At 58.6% G+C, this 21,730-nt stretch overlaps 1 protein-coding gene across 1 annotated transcript; it reads right to left on the bottom strand.

The window, feature by feature from the left end:
- Positions 1-4,902: 4,902 nt before the first annotated feature.
- Positions 4,903-21,320, bottom strand: CHRNA3 (cholinergic receptor nicotinic alpha 3 subunit). The gene is made up of 6 exons (XM_054713271.1): positions 21,114-21,320; positions 18,967-19,106; positions 18,830-18,874; positions 14,956-15,065; positions 9,027-10,083; positions 4,903-5,046 (listed from the first exon to the last, which is right to left on the bottom strand). Exons 1-6 carry the CDS (start codon positions 21,172-21,174, stop codon positions 4,918-4,920), a joined length of 1,542 nt encoding a protein of 513 aa, XP_054569246.1. The 5' UTR covers positions 21,175-21,320; the 3' UTR covers positions 4,903-4,917.
- Between the last annotated feature and the right edge of the window lie 410 nt (positions 21,321-21,730).

Raw genomic sequence — 21,730 nt, 5'->3', positions numbered from 1 at the left:
ACCGGTGTGGCTCAGTGGATAGAGCGTCGGCCTGCGGACTGAAAGGTCCCAGGTTCGATTCCGGTCAAGGGCATGTACCTTGGTTGTGGGCACATCCCCAGTGGGGGGTGTGCAGGAGGCAGCTGATCGATGTTTCTCTCTCATCGATGTTTCTAACTCTCTCTCCCTCTCCCTTCCTCTCTGTAAAAAGTCAATAAAATCTATTTAAAAAAAAGAAGTCATGTAAGTTGAATTAATCCGTTCCAGACTCCCAAATGATTCCCTGTTTTAAATTTTTTAAAAGATACTTGTATTGATTTCAGAGAGGAAGGGAGAGGGAGAGAGAGATAGAGACATCCAAGATGAGAGAGAATCATCGATCGGCTGACTCCTGCACACACACACCCCCAGCCACTGGGAATCGAGCCCGCCACCCGGGCATGTGCCCTTGACCAGGAATCGAACCCGGGACCCTTCAGTCCACAGGCCCACGCCCTATCCACTGAGCCAAACCGGCCAGGGTTTAACCTTTCTTATGGACAGTACATGTCTCTTGTACTGTTTCATCTAGAAATAAAGATTTTAACAACAAAAAGGGCATGAAAGGTAAATGGAAGCTTAACGAAAAGGAAAGGAAACGTACAGTAAAAAATGAAAATGTATGCCCTGACCAGTTAGGCTCAGTGGACAGAGCGTCAGCCTGCGGACTGAAGGGTCCCGGGTTCGATTCCAGTCAAGGGCATATACCTTGGTTGCGGGCACGTCCCCAGTGGGGGGTGTGCAGGAGGCAGCTGATCGATGTTTCTCTCCCATCGATGTTTCTAACTCTCTACCCTCTCCCTTCCTCTCTGTAAAATATCAATAAAATATATTTTTTAAAAGAAAATATATAAGAAATGAAATAAGTATAAGCAGCCACAAAAGCAAAAAAACAAACAAAATAACCCCATGAAATATACACAGCACAGTATCTTGAGCTTGTAACAGTGGGAAACGGACTCATATTCGTACAGTCTCGCCTTTGTCACCTGAGAGATTGTGACTGATCCTACAGGTATCGGCCTGAAAGGGTGGTCAGGGTGAGAAGCGAATTGTCGAGAAACGAGGTTCCGCTGTGTATGCCTGATGGCACCCGTATAATGGTGAAAATGCCCGCTGTGTTTCAAATGTCCCGCAAACTCGAACAGACGAACAGTTGCTAGCGTCCGCTTAGCGTAATAGACCTGCCCTTCAGAACAATATATCTGCATGACTAACGCGGTAACGGACTAACTCTTCATCTCCTCAAAACAGCAGCACAATGTTTTCTGGCCCGTCCTAGCAAAAATGTGATGTTTGGCCCTAGCTGGTGTGGCTCAGTGGATAGAGCATCGGCCTGTGGACTCTAGGGCCCCGGGTTCGATTTTGGTCAAAGGCACATGCCTGGGTTGTGGGTTTGATCCCCAGTAGGGGGCGTGCAGGAGGCAACCAATCAATGATTCTCTCTCATTATGGATGTTTCTCTCTCTCTCTCCCTCTCCCTACCTCTCTGAAATCAACAAAAATATATTTTTTTAAAAATGTGACGTTTGTATCCTGGCTGATAACAGTTTGTAACTCGTAACAGTCTGTAATCAACAGGGACGTCCCTATTGTGATGCGCTGGGAAGTTCCCATGGTATTCGAAGACGGACTTCAGGACTGGTTCTGCGTTTGGTAAAGGTCCACGTCTTTGATTCTTTCCGTCCCGGGTCTCCTGCGCCAGCAGCTAGTCGTCAGCGCGGCATCACACGACTATCTACACTAATAAAAGAGTAACATGCTAACTGGTCGTACCTTCGCAACACCCACCAGCCAATCAGGAGTGAGTATGCAAATCAACCCAACAAAGATGGCGGGTTAATTTGCATACACAGGCATTGAGCAGCAGGGGGCGGGGCGGGATGCTTGTGTTGTCGCCATGGTGACGACGCAGGCATTCCATACCACCCCGGCCACTCCAGGCCTCTGGGCAGCGTGGGAAGGCGGAAAGGCGGCTCCGGCCCGGAGCAAAGGCAGTGCCAGCTGGTAAGGGAAGGAAGGCCCATTCTTGCATGAATTTTCGTGCATCAGGCCTCTAGTCCTACGTAATAAAAGCCTAATACGCAAATGGACCGACCGGTGGGACGACCAGTTGCTATGATGCCCACTGACCACAGGGGGCAGACGCTCAATGCGGGAGCTGCTCCCAGCCCGCAGGCGCAAGGCCAGTCAAGGCGGGCGCCAGTGGGGGCCCCTGATCGCCCGCCAGACCTAGGGACCGTACCCGTGCATGAATTTCGTGCACCGGGCCTCTAGTACTTAATAAGCTGGCTACTCAGTATGATGATGATGGAGTACGACGCAGAGTTTCTATAACCAAGATTTAAAAAAAAATAAAAAATGGGAGTTGGGACCTCCCTGAAGGCTTACGTTATTCTTTAGATGCTTAAACTGAACAATTGTTATGTTCCTAGAGGCCCGGTGCATGAAATTCATGCACTCGTGGAGGGGGGGTTGCCTCAAGCCTGGATTACGAGAGGGTGCAGGCCAGGCCGAGGGACCCCACTGGTGCACGATCAGGGGCCAGGGAGAGACGCGGGAGGTTGGCCAGCCAGGGAGGGTCCGCGGGAGGGCTCCAGGGCATGTCCGGCCCATCTTGCTCAGTCCCGATCGGCCAGACCCCAGCAGCAAGCTAACCTACCAGTTGGAGCATCTGCCCCCTGGTGGTCAGTGCACGTCATAGCGACTGGTCAGCCAGTTGACTGTCTGCCCCCTGGTGGTCAATGCACATCATAGCGAGCGATTGAGTGGCCTTAGCATCTCATTAGCATATTACGCTTTGATTGAACAGACGACCGGACACTTAGCATATTAGGCTTTTATTGTATAGGATTTTTATAGCTTACCTTCGATTGTGAAATCATACAAGACAACTATTCATTTCAGTCCCCTTGGCCACGTGTTCTACCACCAGTGGAACCATCTTCTATATAAATTGTAGTAGCATCTCTATCTTTTTTTTTTTTTTTTAATATATTTTATTGATTTTTTACAGAGAGGAAGGAAGAGGGATAGAGAGCTAGAAACATCGATGAGAGAGAAACATCGACCAGCTGCCTCCTGCACACCCCCTACTGGGGATGTGCCCGCAACCAATGTACATGCCCTTGACCGGAATTGAACCTGGGACCCTTCAGTCCGCAGGCCAATGCTCTATCCACTGAGCCACACCGGTCTTGGCAGCATCTCTATCTTTTTTAAAAAATATGTTTTTATTGATTTCAGTGAGGAAGGGAGAGGGAAAGAGACATAGAAACATCCATGAAGAGCCGAAACCGGTTTAGCTCAGTGGATAGAGCGTCGGCCTGCGGACTCAGGGGTCCCAGGTCCAATTCTGGTCAAGGGCATGTACCTTGGTTTCGGGCACATCCCCAGTAGGGGGTGTGCAAGAGGCTGCTGATCGATGTTTCTCTCTCATCGATGTTTCTAGCTCTCTATCCCTCTCCCTTCCTCTCTGTAAAAAATCAATAAAATATATTTAAAAAAAAAAAGAAACATCCATGATGAGAGAGACTCATGGATCGGCTGCCTCCTGCACGCCCCCTACTGGGGATCGAGCCTGCAACCCAGGCATGTGCCCTGACCAGGAATCGAACCGTAACCTCCTGGTTCACAGGTCAACGCTCAACCCCTGGGCTTCATCTCTTTATCCTTGACCTTAGATGCATCCGTGGCAATGAAGTGAATCCCATTAAAAAAAAACACCAAAAAACACATGTCGGTGGGTACTCCTGAGTTGTTCTGTGAGAAAACCATCTTCTGAAATGAAAGGCGGCAGTCTGATTCGGTCTGAGCACATCGTACATTTTACACCCACGTGCTGTTTCAGTTTTCTCTCTCTCATTCCAATTAGAATCTGAGAGTTGCAAGGACCCTGGGATTAGCCTAGTCTTAGCCGATGACTACTTCGTACAGCCGAGCAGGATGTATCACAGGTCAGCAAGTTGGAGTTCACCTCTGAAGGTCCCTGAGTCAGCCGTGCCCAGGAAGAAAACCCCGATAGAACTCTCGTCCTCGATCAAGCGCGCTTAGCTCCCGAAAGAACCAACGCCTTATTTGTTCACAGTACGTAACCCACCTGGGTTCAAGTCCATGCGCCTTGGGAGGCAGTGGGGACCTGTCTGATTTTTTGTGTTTTATCGCCGGCTGCAGTCTCGTGGCATTTAGCGAGGGGCAGTCTGGTTCGGCTCATTTGAACACCCTGCTGCCTATCTTAGCGTGTACAAGTCCCCGATCCCTCTTCTGTTACTAATTTTTAAAAATAAATATATTTTATTGATTTTTTTACAGATAGAGGAAGGGAGAGGGATAGAGAGTTAGAACCAAACCGGTTAGGGCCGATACTCTCTTCTTATGAAAACTGCTCTCACCCTAGCTGGTGTGGCTCAGTGGATAGAGCGTCGGTCTCGGGTTCAATTCCGGTCAAGGGCATGTACCTTGGTTGCGGGCACACCCCCAGTAGGGGGTGTGCAGGAGGCAGCTGATCGATGTTTCTCTCTCATCGATGTTTCTAACTCTCTCCCTCTCCCTTCCTCTCTGTAAAAAAATCAATAAAATATATTTAAAAAAAAGAAAGAAAGAAAGCAGAATGGTGGTTGGCAGGGGCCGGGGGAGGGGGAACAGGGAGCCGCTGGGTAATGGGTATGTGGTTCCAGTCTCACAGGATGGAAAATGTCATGGGGATCGAGAGTGATGGCGATTGCACAGTCATGTGACTCTCGGATGCCACTGAGCTGTGCACGTAAAAAGGTTACGACGGTAAATTGTACGTTCAGTGTATTTTATCACAATAAAAAAAAAAAAAGCTTCTCCCCCAACTCCCGTCCCCCCCCCACCCCCCCCACCCAGTACACCTCAGGCAGGTGCACAGGGCGGCGCTCAGGGGTCGTCCCGGGCCATCAAGGGCTGCAGGAACAGCCCGGCTGTCCCCAGGATGCACACCAGGATGAAAACCCACAGGAAAATGCGGTCGATCACCATGGCCACGTACTTCCAGTCGTCTTGAATCTGAAAAAAAAAAGAACCATAATCATCGAAAGAGGCAAAAAAGCCCTCTGGAGAAGACAGCGTGAATACATTTTCAGTCCTGAGCACATGATAGATTCACCGAGTGGCCCGATGAGGATGATCTCTGAACGCTTAATAATCTGGCCACTCAGTGTATATCCTATAGAATAAAAGGCTAATATGCAAATTGTCCCCTCGACCAGGAGTTCGACCAGCAGGCAGGCCGGCCAACCGCCCACGTCCCCTCCCCCTGGCCAGGCTGGCCGGACCCCACCCATGCATGAATTCACGCACCGGGCCTCTAATATATATATAGATAGATAGATAGATAGATAGATAGATAGATAGATATATACACACACACTGAGTGGCCACATTATGATGATTTCTGAACACATAATAATCTGGCCACTCCGTGTATATCCTATAGAATAAAAGGCTAATATGCAAAATGTCCACTAGACCAGGAGTTCGACCAGCAGGCAGGCCGGCCAACCGCCCATGTCCTCTCCCCCTGGCCAGGCTGGCCGGACCCCACCCATGCACCAATTCATGCACCGGGCCTCTAATATATATATATACTGAGTGACCAGATTATTATGCATTCAGAGATCATCATAATCTGGCCATTCAGTGTACATTGCAGCAGCGGAAGCCGCTGTTCCGACCGAAATGCAGGAACCTTTCCCCCCAGAGCAAGGGAGAGCGGGAGAGAGAGAGAAACATCAATGACAAGAGAGAATCACTGATCGGCAGTCTGAGGAAGTATACCATTCTCACATGTCTCTTTAGGCCCCAGAAAAGTCATTCAAAACATTTTTCATGTTAAATCTTCTTTAAATGAGAAGTTTCTCAATGTGTACATAACCTATTTTTTCTTCCTTTTTTTTAAAAAAAAAACACTCATTTTTTTATTGATTTCAGAGAGAAAGGAAGACGGAGAGAGAGAAACATCCATGATGAGAGAGAATCATGGATCGGCTGCCTCCTGCATGCCCCCTACCAGGGCGTCGAGCCCGCAACCCGGGCATGTGCCCTTGACTGGAATCGAACCGTGACCTCCTGGTTCATTGGTGGATGCTCAACCACTGAGCCACACCGGCCGGGCCGTAACCTATTTCTTCTAAGTTGAATTCCAGTTTATAGTTTGTAAAGCCAGTTAATCGACTTCAGCCTCCGTGGAAGATTCCGGGCCTCGGTTAGAATAGCAAATACAATCCAACATCATCTCCCTTTTCTCTCAGCACTAGTTCTTGCCCAGCTTTAGATGTAATTTCCTTTTAACATCCAAAAGTGAGATCAGCCTATCAGGGCAAGTCCCTCATCCCTCTTCCTCTCCCTCGCCCGCCACCCCCCAGCAATACCCGAATAACCAAATACCATCTTCTTCAGTCCTAAGTCCCACGTATCATGGCATTCTGTCTGTACGGTCACAGGACAGGCTGGCAATCCAAAATAACCGCCTGAGAATCAAGTAAAAAGATGGAAGACGGCCCTGGCCGGTGTGGCTCAGTGGATAGAGCGTCGGCCTGCGGACTGAAGGGTCCCAGGTTCGATTCCGGTCAAGGGCATGGACCTTGGTTGCGGGCACATCCCCAGTGGGGGGCGTGCAGGAGGCAGCTGATCAATGTTTCTCTCTCATGGGGGCGTGCAGGAGGCAGCTGATCAATGTTTCTCTCTCATTGATGTTTCTAACTCTATCCCTCTCCCTTCCTCTCTGTAAAATATCAATAAAATACATTAAAAAAAAAAAAGATGGAAGACAGAGCAAGGCTCCTTGTGTACGAGGAGGCTGGAACGAGGAAGGGGGGGTCTGTACGTCCGTTAAGCACCCAGACGACTCTGAATACAAAGAAACCATAATCGAATTGGAAGAACAGAGTCCATGAATCAACTAATTTGGAAGAAATAATCACATAACGAGGAGGCCGCCTGGAGGCGGTAATCTCATTACGGGGCCGCAATGGGGCTGGGAGACGGGATTTATTTCACCGCGGCGAGCTGCAAGGAACGGTGTCCTGCTGGTGACACCGAGGAGTCCTGGGTAAGGCCGGAATGGCGCCGCATTCACCACCAGGGGCTTTGTTTGAGGGCCGAAGCGTTGGGTGGGTATGTGCTGCCAGGACCAAACAGACCCAGGGACTCCCTCCGCTCTGCTGGCTGAGCCCCTCAGGCCGGGAGGACGGGGATGGGAGGCAGGGGCGTGGAGGCAGCCTTCGGTTACGATCCCAGCTCTGTTCCTTCCCGGTCCTGAGAGTCTGAGTGAGATATGTGACCTTTCTTTCTTTTATTGTTATATATTTTTTAATGTATTTTTACTAACCCTGACCAGTGTGGCTCAGTGGATAGAGCGTCGGCCTGCGGACTGAAGGGACCCTGGTTCGACTCCGGTCAAGGGCATGTACCTTGATTGCGGGCACATCCCCAGTGGGGGGCATGCAGGAGACAGCTGATCGATGTTTCTCTCTCATCGATGTTTCTAACTTTCTATCCCTCTCCCTTCCTCTCTGTAAAAGATCAATAAAATGTATTTAAAAATATATAAACATATATATTTTTACTAGAGGCCCGGTGCATGAAGACTCCTGCCAGAATGGGCCTTCCTTCCCCTGGCTGCTGGCACCGCCTTCGCTCTGGCCCGGAGCCACCTTCCCACGCTGCCCAGAGGCCCCGAGTGGCTTGGGTGTTGTGGAACGCCCCCGGCTGCTCAGTGCCTGAGTATGCAAATTAACCTGGCATCGTTGTTGGGTTAATTTGCATACTCACTCCTGATTGGCTGGTGGGCGTCACAAATGTACGGTCAATTAGCATGTTACTCTTTTATTAGATTGATCTCAGAGAGGAAGGGAGAGGGGAGAGAGAGATAGAAACATCAATGATGAGAGAGAATCATTGATTGGCTACCCCCTGCATGCCCCCTACTGGGGATCAAGCTCACAACCCCGGGCATGTGCCCTCAACCAGAATCGAACCTGGGACCCTTTGGTCCACAGGCCGACGCTCTATCCACTGATCCAAATCAGCTAGGCCTCTTTTATTATTTTTAAAAATATGTTTTCATTGATTTTTAGAGAGAGGGGAAGGCAGAGGGCTAGAGATAGAACTATCGATGAGAGAGGAACATCATCGATCGGCTGCCTCCTGCATGACCCCTACTGGGAATAGGGCCTGAAACCCAGGCATGTGCCCTAACCAGGAATTGAACCATGACCTCCTGGTTTAGAGGTTGATGCTCAACCACTGAGCCACACCAGCCAGGCCAAAACCTAATTTCTTTTCTTTTTTTCTTTTTTTTTTTTTTAGTATATATTTTTATTGATTTTGGAGAAGGGAGAGGGAGTGAGAGAAACATCCATAATGAGAGAGAATCCTGGATCGGCTGCCTCCTGCACGCCCCACACTGGGGATGGAGCCTGCAACCCGGGCCTGTGCCCTGACCGGGAATCGAACCTCGACTTCCTGGTTCATAGGTCGATGCTCAACCACTGAACCATGCCAGCTGGGCCAGAGTCTAATTTCTTAACCCAGCCCTACGCCTTGCCCCACAGGAACCAATATACACTGAGTGGCCAGATGATGATGATCTCTGAATGCATAATAATCTGGCCACTCAGTGTGTGTGTGTGTGTGTGTGTGTGTGTGTGTGTATGCACGAATTCATGCACCATGCCTCTAATACACACACACACACACACACACACACACACACACATATACTAGAGGCCCGGTGCATGAATTCGTGCATGGGTGGGGTCCGGCCAGCCTGGCCAGGGGGAGGGGACATGGGTGGTTGGCCGGCCTGCCTGCTGGTCGAACTCCTGGTCGAGGGGACAATGTGCATATTAGCCTTTTATTATAAAGGACTTACACTGAGTGGCCAGAGTATTGTGCGTTCAGAGATCGCCATCACCCGGCCACTCAGGGTGTGTCTGTTGAGCGAATGACCGTCCGCCGTCGTACGATCCCGAACAGGCCCTTACCTCTTTGGCTTCATTCTGCGCCTTCATGTTTTCCGCGATGTACTTGACGCTCCGGATGGCCTCCTTGATTTCCGGCGACAGCGCCGACAGCGAGAGGACGGCGTCGACGGAATCGGTGCTGGAGCTCCGCGTGAGGTTGGCGGTGAAGTTGGAGACCTTCACCGAGCGGTGGCGGTGGTGGTGGTGGTGGCGGCCGGCGCCGCACAGCCCCTCCTGGCAGGGGCCGCCTTCCTTGCCGTCCTTGGACCCCACGCGGCGGAAGCAGTTCAGGTTGGCTCGCTCGGCAACGTTGTCGGCAGGCCTCGGCCCCGGGCCGCCGCCGCCCTCGCCGCCCTCGCCGCCCTCGCCGCCCGCCGCCGGCCTGGCCATGAACATGACCCGGGGCAGCACGTGCAGGAACACGGTCTTCACCCAGGCGGGCATGGTGTGCGTGGTGGGCGTCCGGTAGTGCACGTTGAGCACGAAGACCGTGATGACGATGGACAGCGTGACGAAGATCATGGTGAAGAGCAGGTACTCGCCGATGAGCGGGATGACGAGCGAGGTGGACGGGATGGTCTCGGTGATCACCAGCAGGAAGACGGTGAGCGACAGCAGCACGGAGATGCAGAGCGTGACCTTCTCGCCGCAGTCGGACGGCAGGTAGAACACCAGCACGGTGAGGAAGGAGATGAGCAGGCAGGGGATGATGAGGTTGATGGTGTAGAAGAGGGGCAGGCGCCGGATGTACAGCGAGTAGGTGATGTCGGGGTAGATCTCGTCGCAGCAGTTGTACTTGATGTCGTGCTTGTAGCCCGGGGCGCGGACGATGGCCCACTCGCCGCTCTCCCAGTAGTCCTTGAGGTTCATGGCGGAGCCCACGAGGACCAGGTCGATCTTGGCCTTGTCGTAGGACCAGGAGCCGAACTTCATGGTGCAGTTCTGGTAGTCGAAGGGGAAGTAGGTGACGTCGATCTTGCAGGAGCTCTTGAAGATGGCGGGCGGGATCCAGGTCACCTCGCCCGTGTACCTGAGCAGCGCCTTGGTCTTGTCGTCCACCTGGAAGTCGCCCACGGCGCTGCGGAGACAGGGGCGGGGCCGGTCACGGCACGCGCGGCCGTGGAGCGTGAGCGCCGAGTGCCGGGGTGTCCGCCCTCTTCCCCCCGACCACCCCCGCCACACACACACACCATCGGACACCCCCGTCACTCCTCGAGGAGGTCGCTGCTCATGCCCCTGCACACAACACCTGTTGCATTGAGACGCCCCAAGTGCCCCTTTCCCTTGAAGGGGAGAAACGGGGTGAAAGTTGTCGGCCCAGAGGCAGGTTCGCAAGTGCACGCTCAACCCCTGAGCCGCACCAGCCGGGTCTGTAAATTCTTACACAGCCATCCCCCCTCGTCTATGGTCTGCGGCTACTTGTTTGTTAATCCTCATCCGAGGATATTTTTCCGTTGATTTTCAGAGAGAGAGGAAGGGAGGGGGAGAGACACAGGGAGAGACACATCGATGGGTTGCCTCCCCCACACGCCCCCGACCGTGGCCGGGGATGGAGCCTGGCACCGAGGTACGTGCCCTGGACAGGAATCGAACCCGGGACCCTTCAGTCCGTGGGCCGACGCTCTGTCTACTGAGCCATGCTGGCTAGGGCTGTCTATGGCTACTTTTAAAAATATACACTGAGTGGCCAGATGATGATGATCTCTGAACACATAATAATCTGGCCACTCAGTGTGTATCTATCTATATATATATATATTAGAGGCCCAGTGCATGAATTCGTGCATGGGTGGGGTCCGGCCAGCCTGGCCAGGGGGAGGGGACATGGGCGGTTGGCTGGCCTGCCTGCTGGTCGAACTCCTGGTCGAGGGGACAATTTGCATATTAGCCTTTTATTCTATAGGATATACACTGAGTGGCCAGATTATTATATGTTCAGAGATCATCATCATCTGGCCACTCGGTGTATATATTTTTATTGGTTTCAGAGAGGAAGGGAGAGGGGGAGAGAGAGAAACATCCATGATGAGAGAGAATCACGGATCAGCTACCTCCTGCAAGCCCCCTACTGGGGATGAAGCCCACCACCCGGGCATGTGCCCTTGACCGGGAATTGAACCCTGACCTCCTGGTTCCTAGGTCGACACTCAACCACTGAGCCACGTGGGCCGGGCTCCATTGATTTCTTAGACAGAGTGGAAGGGAGGGAGGAGAGAGAGAGAGAGAGACATGGACATGAAAGAAATACATTGATTGTTGCCTCCTGTTGGAGCCCCAGCTGGGGCCAGGGTTCGAACCTGCAACCAACGTACGCCCCCTTGACCAGAAATCGAACCCGGGACCCTCTGGTCCGAGGTCCGGCGCTCTAACCACTGAGCCACACCAGCCACGGCAGCATCCGTGTTTCAATTCCTCCAGATTCCCTCAGAAACGCAGGGCAACTGGGCCCGCAAAAGGCCACACCTCCTGGCCACGTGGTCCACGAAGGTGACACGGAACCCCGTGAACCTCAGCACAGGATGAGCGCGTGGGGTCGAACCCCCACCGCCATCAGGAGCTGCGGGTGGAGGTCGCAGAGGGCAGAGAAAGGGGGGTTCTCCTGTCCTGGGAGCCCCAGGTGGAAATCACCAAGAAGTATCTACCCCTCAAAAAAGTAGACCCTACTCTGCAATGAATCCGCAGCCGGGAGGCAGAGAGGGCAGGCTGTGGGAGGGGACAGAGACGGCGGGGCCCGGCGGGGTGTGGCTCCGTGGTCAAGCATCAACCTATGAACCAGGAGGTCAGGGTTCGATTCCCGGTCAGGGCACATGCCTGTAGTTGTGGGCTCCATCCCCAGGAGGGGGCGTGCAGGAGGCAGCCGATCCATGATTCTCTCTCCCATGGATGTTTCTCGCTCTCTCCCTGTTCCTTCCTTTTGAAATCAATAGAAATATATTAAAAACAAATGAACAAAGAACGGCAGAGGAGGAGCCTCAGAGGCTCCTGACGCGGGTGGGGAGGTCCTGGGGAGAGGGTCAGGCAGCAGGGCTGGCTCATCAGGAGAGCGGGCACCTCCTCCTGAGGTCCAACCTCACGGCCACGGGGACCTGCCCTGCAGGAACAGTCCGTCCCAGGAGGGGCGGTGGTGGCAGGTGCCCCCCATGCAGTTCCCTCCCTGCCCTTGCTCTAATCCGAAGTCCTCTCCATGCCCTCGCTCTAATCTGCAGTTCCCTCCCTGCCCTCGCTCTAATCCGAAGTCCCCTCCCTGCCCTCGCTCTAATCCGCAGTTCCCTCCCTGCCCTCTCTCTAATCTGCAGTTCCCTGCCCTCGCTCTAATCCGCAGTCCCCTCTCTGCCCTCGCTCTAATCCGCAGTTCCCTCCCTGCCCTCGCTCTAATCCGCAGTTCCCTGCCCTCGCTCTAATCCGCAGTCCCCTCTCTGCCCTCGCTCTAATCCGCAGTTCCCTCCCTGCCCTCGCTCTAATCCGCAGTTCCCTGCCCTCGCTCTAATCCGCAGTTCCCTCCCTGCCCTCGCTCTAATCCGCAGTCCCCTCCCTGCCCTCGCTCTCATCAGCAGTCCCCTCCCTGCCCTCGCTCTAATCCGCAGTTCCCTGCCCTCGCTCTAATCCGCAGTCCCCTCCCTGCCCTCGCTCTAATCCGCAGTTCCCTCCCTGCCCTCGCTCTAATCTGCAGTCCCCTCCCTGCCCTCGCTCTAATCCGCAGTTCCCTCCCTGCCCTCTCTCTAATCTGCAGTTCCCTGCCCTCGCTCTAATCCGCAGTCCCCTCTCTGCCCTCGCTCTAATCCGCAGTCCCCTCCCTGCCCTCGCTCTAATCCGCAGTTCCCTGCCCTCGCTCTAATCCGCAGTCCCCTCCCTGCCCTCGCTCTAATCCGCAGTTCCCTCCCTGCCCTCGCTCTAATCCGCAGTCCCCTCCCTGCCCTCGCTCTAATCCGCAGTCCCCTCCCTGCCCTCGCTCTCATCTGCAGTCCCCTCCCTGCCCTCGCTCTAATCCGCAGTTCCCTGCCCTCGCTCTAATCCGCAGTCCCCTCCCTGCCCTCGCTCTCATCTGCAGTCCCCTCCCTGCCCTCGCTCTAATCCGCAGTTCCCTGCCCTCGCTCTAATCCGCAGTCCCCTCCCTGCCCTCGCTCTAATCCGCAGTTCCCTCCCTGCCCTCGCTCTAATCCGCAGTCCCCTCCCTGCCCTCGCTCTCATCTGCAGTCCCCTCCCTGCCCTCGCTCTAATCCGCAGTTCCCTGCCCTCGCTCTAATCCGCAGTCCCCTCCCTGCCCTCGCTCTAATCCGCAGTTCCCTCCCTGCCCTCGCTCTAATCCGCAGTCCCCTCCCTGCCCTCGCTCTAATCTGCAGTTCCCTCCCTGCCCTCGCTCTAATCCGCAGTTCCCTCCCTGCCCTCGCTCTAATCCGCAGTCCCCTCCCTGCCCTCGCTCTCATCTGCAGTCCCCTCCCTGCCCTCGCTCTAATCCGCAGTTCCCTGCCCTCGCTCTAATCCGCAGTTCCCTCCCTGCCCTCGCTCTAATCCGCAGTTCCCTCCCTGCCCTCGCTCTAATCCGCAGTCCCCTCCCTGCCCTCGCTCTAATCCGCAGTTCCCTCCCTGCCCTCGCTCTAATCTGCAGTCCCCTCCCTGCCCTCGCTCTAATCCGCAGTTCCCTCCCTGCCCTCGCTCTAATCCGCAGTCCCCTCCCTGCCCTCGCTCTAATCTGCAGTTCCCTGCCCTCGCTCTAATCCGCAGTCCCCTCCCTGCCCTCGCTCTAATCCGCAGTTCCCTCCCTGCCCTCGCTCTAATCTGCAGTCCCCTCCCTGCCCTCGCTCTAATCCACAGTTCCCTCCCTGCCCTCGCTCTAATCCGCAGTCCCCTCCCTGCCCTCGCTCTAATCTGCAGTTCCCTGCCCTCGCTCTAATCCGCAGTTCCCTCCCTGCCCTCGCTCTAATCCGCAGTTCCCTCCCTGCCCTCGCTCTAATCCGCAGTTCCCTCCCTGCCCTCGCTCTAATCTGCAGTCCCCTCCCTGCCCTCGCTCTAATCCACAGTTCCCTCCCGGCCCTCGCTCTAATCCGCAGTCCCCTCCCTGCCCTCGCTCTAATCCGTAGTTCCCTCCCTGCCCTCGCTCTCATCAGCAGTACCCTCCCTGCCCTCGCTCTAATCCACAGTTCCCTCCCTGCCCTCGCTCTAATCCGCAGTTCCCTCCCTGCCCTCGCTCTAATCCACAGTTCCCTCCCTGCCCTCGCTCTAATCCGCAGTCCCCTCCCTGCCCTCGCTCTAATCCGCAGTTCCCTCCCTGCCCTCGCTCTAATCCACAGTTCCCTCCCTGCCCTCGCTCTAATCCGCAGTCCCCTCCCTGCCCTCGCTCTAATCCACAGTTCCCTCCCTGCCCTCGCTCTAATCCGCAGTCCCCTCCCTGCCCTCGCTCTAATCCGTAGTTCCCTCCCTGCCCTCGCTCTCATCTGCAGTCCCCTCCCTGCCCTCGCTCTAATCCGCAGTTCCCTCCCTGCCCTCGCTCTAATCCACAGTTCCCTCCCTGCCCTCGCTCTAATCCGCAGTCCCCTCCCTGCCCTCGCTCTAATCCGCAGTTCCCTCCCTGCCCTCGCTCTAATCCACAGTTCCCTCCCTGCCCTCGCTCTAATCCGCAGTCCCCTCCCTGCCCTCGCTCTAATCCGCAGTCCCCTCCCTGCCCTCGCTCTAATCCGCAGTTCCCTCCCTGCCCTCGCTCTAATCCACAGTTCCCTCCCTGCCCTCGCTCTAATCCGCAGTCCCCTCCCTGCCCTCGCTCTCATCTGCAGTTGCACATTTGGCTATTACAGCCCCGCCTGTCTGCCCTGATGCACAGCGCCTCCTGGAGGCGGGGCATTCTGCTCTGGGCACGCTGTCCCAGCAGCTGGTATGCAGCAGGTGCTCAGTAACCGCCTGTGGGGGGAGCCGGTGGGCGGAGCCCCGGGGGAAAGGGGAAGGCCCGGAACCTTACTTGTTGTAGAGCACGATGTCGGGCTTCCAGATCTTCTGGGCCGGGACGCGCAGGAACTCCGCCCCGTCGTAGTCCGAGGGGTCCCACTTCAGCTTGTAGTCGTTCCAGATCTGGGGGGGGGGGGGGGTTTGGGGGAGGCAGCAAGGAGACCGCGTGGCTTACTTCTCTCGCACTCCCCGCCCTGGCGACTCCCCACCCCTGCCCCGGGGCACAGAGCCGCCTCCACGCCGCAGTCCACACGGGCCCAATGCTGCGTGTGGGTGACAGTGGGGAGAGCACTGGGCTGTGGGCGTGGGCCACCCCCTTGTCAATCATGTAAGGGCCTCCAGTGTTTACTCGGACAGGTCTGGTCCGTGTGTGCTGTTTGTTTTTTTTTAAATATACTAGAGGCCCGGTGCATGAAATTCGTGCATGTGGGGGAGATCCCCTCTGCCCAGCCTGGACCCTCTCCAATCTGGGACCCCTGGCTCCTAACTGCTCACCTGCCTGCCTGCCTGATCGCCCCTAACTGCCCTCCCGCTGCCAGCCTGGTCACCCCCAACTACCCCCCTGCTGCCAGCCTGGTTTCCCCCAACTGCCCCCCTCCCCGCTGGCCTGGTCACCCCCAACTACCCCCCTGCTGCCAGCCTGGTTTCCCCCAACTGCCCCCCTCCCCGCTGGCCTGGTTGCCCCTCACTGCCCCCCTGCTGCCAGCCTGGTCGGTTATTACTATGAGGGCATCATGATCAATTTGCATATTACCCTTTTATTAGTATAGATTTTTATTTATTTCAGAGAGGAAGGGAGAGGGAGAGAGACAGACACATCCATGATGAGAGAGGATCATGGATCAGCTGCCTCCTGCACGCCCCACATTGAGGACCGAGCCCGCAACCCGGGCCTGTGCCCTGACCGGGAATCGAACCGTGACCTCCTGGTTCCTAGGTCGACGCTCAGCCACGGAGCCACGCCGGCCGGGCTGAGCTCGTGCTGTTGACGTCCTTCCCCACCAGGTCCCCCAAACAGGGTGCCCATCACACACAGCACCCCCGGTGAGCGGGGCTGGTCTCTGCAGGGTTTGGGGAGAGGACCCACGCCCCCCTCGGGGCCCAAGAAGCGCTGGGTGCAGAGGCTGGGAGCCCTGGTCCTGAGCCCCTGAGGGGAGAGGGGCGTGTGGCCTGAGGGAGCGTGTGCCAGGGGACCGCGTGGGCACTGGGCCCTCCCGGCTTTCCAGGCTCCTGGAGGCGGCTCGCGACCCGGGCGGGTGGCAGGTCACGGTCAGGCCAGAGAGTTATCTGTCCCCAGGTCTCGGCCGGGCCTCCCTGGGGAGGCCACGCAGGAGACGAGGTCTTTGGCCTCCATCTGAACAGGGGGCCCCCACCCTGCCAACAGCGACCGCAGCATCTGACTCTGACGTCAGGAGGAGTTTTCGGCAAGAGGAAGGGAAGCGGTGGTCCCACAGCCCACCCTAGAGGTGGGGGCCAGGCCTCCAGGCCCGGATCTGTCCCATCTGGGCTTGCGGGACCAGGCCCTGCAGTCCTTGGGGGGAACCTTGGGCCCCAGGACCCCCACTCAATGGGCCCAGGCCCCCCACTCAATGGGCCCAGGCCCCCCACTCAATGGGCTCCAGGATCCCCACTCAATGGACCCCAGGACCCCCCACTCAATGGCCCCAGGCCCCCCCACTCAATGGACCCCAGGACCCCCCACTCAATGGGCCCCAGGCCCCCACTCAATGGGCCCCAGGCCCCCCACTCAATGGGCCCCAGGCCCCCCCACTCAATGGGCCCAGGCCCCCCAGGACCCCCACTCAATGGGCCCAGGCCCCCCACTCAATGGGCCCCAGGACCCCCCACTCAATGGGCCCCAGGCCCCCCACTCAATGGGCCCCAGGCCCCCCCACTCAATGGCCCCAGGCCCCCACTCAATGGCCCCAGGCCCCGCCACTCAATGGGCCCCAGGCCCCCACTCAATGGGCCACAGGACCCCCCACTCAATGGCTCCAGGCCCCCCACTCAATGGGCCCCAGGCCCCCCCACGCAATGGGCCCCAGGCCCCCACTCAGTGGACCCCAGGCCCCCACTCAATGGGCCCCAGGCCCCCACTCAATGGGCCACAGGACCCCCCACTCAATGGCCCCAGGCCCCCACTCAATGGGCCCCAGGCCCCCCACTCAATGGGCCCCAGGCCCCCCCACTCAATGGCCCCAGGCCCCCACTCAATGGCCCCAGGCCCCGCCACTCAATGGGCCCCAGGCCCCGCCACTCAATGGGCCCCAGGCCCCGCCACTCAATGGGCCCCAGGCCCCCACTCAATGGCCCCAGGCCCCGCCACTCAATGGGCCCCAGGCCCCCCACTCAATGGGCCCCAGGCCCCCACTCAATGGGCCCCAGGCCCCCACTCAATGGGCCCCAGGATCCCCCACTCAATGGGCCCCAGGCCCCCACTCAATGGGCCCCAGGCCCCCACTCAATGGGCCCCAGGCCCCCACTCAATGGGCCCCAGGCCCCCACTCAATGGGCCCCAGGATCCCCCACTCAATGGGCCACAGGACCCCCCACTCAATGGCCCCAGGCCCCCCCACTCAATGGGCCCCAGGCCCCCCACTCAATGTCCCCAGGTCCCCCCACTCAATGGGCCCCAGGCTCCCCACTCAATGGGCCCAGGCCCCCCACTCAATGGGCCCCAGGCCCCCCACTCAATGGGCCCCAGGCCCCCCAGTCCCCCCACTCAATGGGCCCCAGGCCCCCCAGGTCCCCCACTCAATGGGCTCCAGGCCCCCCCACTCATTGGACCCCAGGCCCCCCCCACTCAATGGACCCCAGGCCCCCCCACTCAATGGGCCCCAGGCCCCCCCACTCAATGGGCCCCAGGCCCCCACTCAATGGCCCCAGGCCCCCCCACTCAATGGGCCCCAGGCCCCCACTCAATGGGCCCCAGGCCCCCCACTCAATGGGCCCCAGGCCCCCCACTCAATGGGCCCCAGGCCCCCCCCACTCAATGGACCCCAGGCCCCCCCACTCAATGGCCCCAGGCCCCCCCACTCAATGGGCCCCAGGCCCCCCACTCAATGGGCCCAGGCCCCCCCACTCAATGGGCCCCAGGCCCCCCACTCAATGGGCCCCAGGCCCCCCCCACTCAATGGGCCCCAGGCCCCCCCCACTCATTGGACCCCAGGCCCCCCCCACTCAATGGACCCCAGGCCCCCCCACTCAATGGGCCCCAGGCCCCCCACTCAATGGGCCCCAGGCCCCCACTCAATGGGCCCCAGGACCCCCCACTCAATGGACCCCAGGACCCCCCACTCAATGGACCCCAGGCCCCCACTCAATGGGCCCCAGGCCCCCCACTCAATGGGCCCCAGGCCCCCACTCAATGGACCCCAGGCCCCCCACTCAATGGGCCCCAGGCCCCCCACTCAATGGGCCCCAGGCCCCCACTCAATGGACCCCAGGCCCCCCACTCAATGGGCCCAGGCCCCCCACTCAATGGGCCCCAGGCCCCCACTCAATGGACCCCAGGCCCCCCACTCAATGGGCCCCAGGCCCCCCACTCAATGGGCCCCAGGCCCCCCACTCAATGGGCCCAGGCCCCGCCACTCAATGGGCCCCAGGCCCCCCCACGCAATGGGCCCAGGCCCCGCCACTCAATGGGCCCAGGGCCCCACTCAATGGCCCCGGCCCCCCCACTCAATGGGCCCCAGGCCCCCCACTCAATGGGCCCCAGGCCCCCCCACTCAATGGGCCCCAGGCCCCGCCACTCAATGGGCCCCAGGCCCCCCCACGCAATGGGCCCCAGGCCCCCACTCAGTGGACCCCAGGCTGGGTCTACAGAAAGGAAGCCAGCAGAGCAGTCACCACCAGGGGGCAGCAGTGTGCAGGGTCTGGCCACTTACTTGCTTGAGCCACAGGTTGGTCTCCATGATCTGGTTGACCTCGTCCTGGAAAGGGAGAATTAGGGGGGATGCGTGAAGGACCACAGCCAGGCCCCGCACCCCACGGCCACGGCCTGGCCCCCTTGCCCGGCACTCACCACCTTCACCAGCTGGGACATGGACACCTCGAACTGGACGATGACGGCATCCGACACGTTGGCCACGGGCCGGATGATCTCGTTGTAGTCCTCGAACAGCCGCTCGAACAGGCGGTGCTCGGCCTCAGAGCCGTGGGCCCCTGAGGGAAGGAGCCCCATTAGGCCCATGTCCCATCACCAGGGACCCCGCCCGGGACAGCCTCCTCTGCACCCCCAGGGCGGGGGGGTGGGCGGGGACGGACTCTGGAGCTTTCGGGAAAGCCTGGGTTGTGGGTGTGGATACTCCCTGGGAGCTGTGTGACCTTAGGCAAGTGGCTTCACCTCTCTGAACCTCAGCTTCTTTATCCATGAAAACAAAGACTGTACACGTGTCCCCGTCGTAGGGTTGTTACAAGGGAGGGGCTTGCCGGGGTTCTTGTCCCAGCGTTAAGGAGGGTTCAGCAATCTGGAGAAAGGCTGTGCGTAGATTAAATAAGAGTCCGGAGACGAAAGATAATTTTGAAAGGCACTGGGGGTCAGAGGAGCTTCAGCTAAAGGAGCTAAAGACTCTCTCCTTGTCTCAGGACCCTTGCTTTTTATTAACACAATTTGTCCTAAGGTCACTTCAGAGGGTAGGGTTTACAGAAGCATTGTCAGATTGGGGAATAGCCTACAGCTGTTCAGGTGTTTGGCCAACAGGAGACACTAACATGCAGATTACGATGCCCTGAGCTGTCTGGCAGCAGACAATCAGGTTTGGGGGGAGTGGCCTTTAGCCGTTCCAACAGGTGACTACATATGTGACTCAGCCCTTGTTGAGCCCCCAAGTTCCATCAACCTTTTGATGAAACTCTTGTAACGATGACATGCTGGACCTGGCTCCCGGCAGGGGCTCAGCTCGGTGCCGGCATATGGTCAGAGCCCAGGTGTACCCCTTCTCCTCGCTGTTGCGATGGGGCAGGTGCGCGGTCCACAGGGGTACAGCCCCTGGCGGCTTCCGGGATGGAGGTGACCCAGGGCCACCCAGGGCCAGGTGTGCCGCCTCCCAGCCTCCGGGCGGGGGGGAGGCTGCAGCCCAGGCCTGGGGCTCCCCTCCATCCCACGCGGGACCCTGTCAGGGTCTGGCTGCCAACCCTCTTACGGGAGAAGTTGGGCGCCTACATGGCTCCGTGGGTCTTAGAGGGTGAGCCAGGGCTCCTGCGGAGGCCCCCTTCACATCCTGATGGGAGACCCTAAACTCTCTGAAACCTTTGAGGACCCCTTTACATCCCAGGATATTTCCCCATTGCTTTTTAGAGAGAGAGGAAGGGAGAGGGGGAGAGGAGAGAGAGAGAGAGAGAAACATCACATCGATGTGAGAGTGATTGGTTGCCTCTGACATGCATCCAGAGTGCCGGTGACCGGAATTGAACCAGGACCCTTTGGTCCACGGCCTGATGCTCTGTCCACTGGGCCACACCGGCCAGGGCCACCCCAGGCATTAGAATTTGGGGTGGGGGGGGGGGAATGAGGGGAAGTTTCTCCAGGTCTAGAAATGCGATCGTGCCTGCTCCCTTCCCGTCCCTCCCCCCAATGAAGGAGGGGCTACAGGAGCGGGCAAGGGGGACGGGGGTGTGCAAGGCGCTCTGAGCTGAGGGGGCCTCAGCATGGAGGCGGCTCTGAGCGCACGGCCACACCGTGTGTCCCCCCCGCCCCCCCAAACCCTCGCCCCTTTCCACAACCGGCCTTCCCAGGCCAGAGACCTCTGGCGAGGGGTCGGGGCCGTTCCTCCGTGACCGGGCAGAGGCGGGGCGCGCGCTCCTGGCGGAGCGGAGAGAAGGCAGGAGGGGGGGCTGGTGCGCAAGCTTCCCCCCCATCGCCCCCCACACCCGGCCCGGACCGACTGCCCCCTCCCCGAGGGAGCCGTCCAGTCTTTGCCTCTCTGGCCTCAGTCTCTCCCGTCTACGTGCAACGATGCACACAGTGGGGCCGACGCCACTCCCGGGCCAGCGCTCGGGGCAGAGGCCGAGGAGGCAGCGCCCACGGGAAGGGCGCGGCCCCACCCCGCGCGCCGCCGGCCGCGGGAGTGCGCGCGGGGCCGACCCCCTCCTCGCCCCGCTCCCCCGCTCGGACTCCGCGTCGCCTCTCGGGGCGCCCGTCCCGCGCCCCCCCCCCCTCCCCGCGCTTACCGGGGAGCAGCAGCAGCAGCAGCAGCAGCAGTGGGTGCGCCCCGCGCGAGGGTGCGCCCATGGCCGTTCGTCTGGCTGCCCGGAGGCCCCGAGCGACCCGGAGCGGACTCAGGGGGGGACGAGGCAGCCTCGGCCCGTGGGGCTCCCCGCGCGCGGCCGCTCGGAGACAAAGCGGGCGGGGAACGCGGGGCTCGGGTCTCTCCCAGCCTCCCGCCCGCCCCGCCCGCCGCGCGCCGGGGAGTCGGGTCGGGCGCTCGCTCCGGGGATGCGCGGGGTCTGGCGCGGGGTGCGGCCGCGCCGGCCAATCCGAGCGGGGACCCGCCGGCCCCGCCCCGCCCGCCCCGCCCGCCCGTCGGGAGCTGGGCCGCGGGTCTGCGAGGCGCACCACGTGGGAGCCCGTGCCCTGGCGCGCCCCGCGCGTCCCCGCATCTGGGGGCTGGCCCACCCAGGGCCTCGCACGCACCTCAGGAGGAGGCCGCAGGATGTGGACGCGATGAAGTAAGTGTGAGATATCCGAGGTGAGATCCTGCTACTTGTTTTTTTTTGTTTATTTTTAAATATATTTTGATTTTTTTATGGAGAGGAAGGGATAGAGTTAGAAACATCGATCAGCTGCC

Source organism: Eptesicus fuscus, chromosome 25 (genome assembly GCF_027574615.1).
Source record: "Eptesicus fuscus isolate TK198812 chromosome 25, DD_ASM_mEF_20220401, whole genome shotgun sequence".
In the NCBI taxonomy this organism is placed as follows: domain Eukaryota; kingdom Metazoa; phylum Chordata; class Mammalia; order Chiroptera; family Vespertilionidae; genus Eptesicus; species Eptesicus fuscus.
This window is presented reverse-complemented; position numbering and strand designations above follow the sequence as displayed.

Bases quoted from the DNA above. Each gene is read 5' to 3' on its own strand.
- CHRNA3 (XM_054713271.1), bottom strand. From the start codon at position 21,174: ATGGGCGCACCCTCGCGCGGGGCGCACCCACTGCTGCTGCTGCTGCTG. The intron at 19,107-21,113 runs GTAAGCGCGGGG...TCCTTCCCTCAG, and splicing joins GCTGCTGCTGCTGCTCCCCG to GGGCCCACGGCTCTGAGGCC. The intron at 10,084-14,955 runs GTAAGGTTCCGG...CTGTCTCCGCAG, and splicing joins GACATCGTGCTCTACAACAA to CGCCGTGGGCGACTTCCAGG.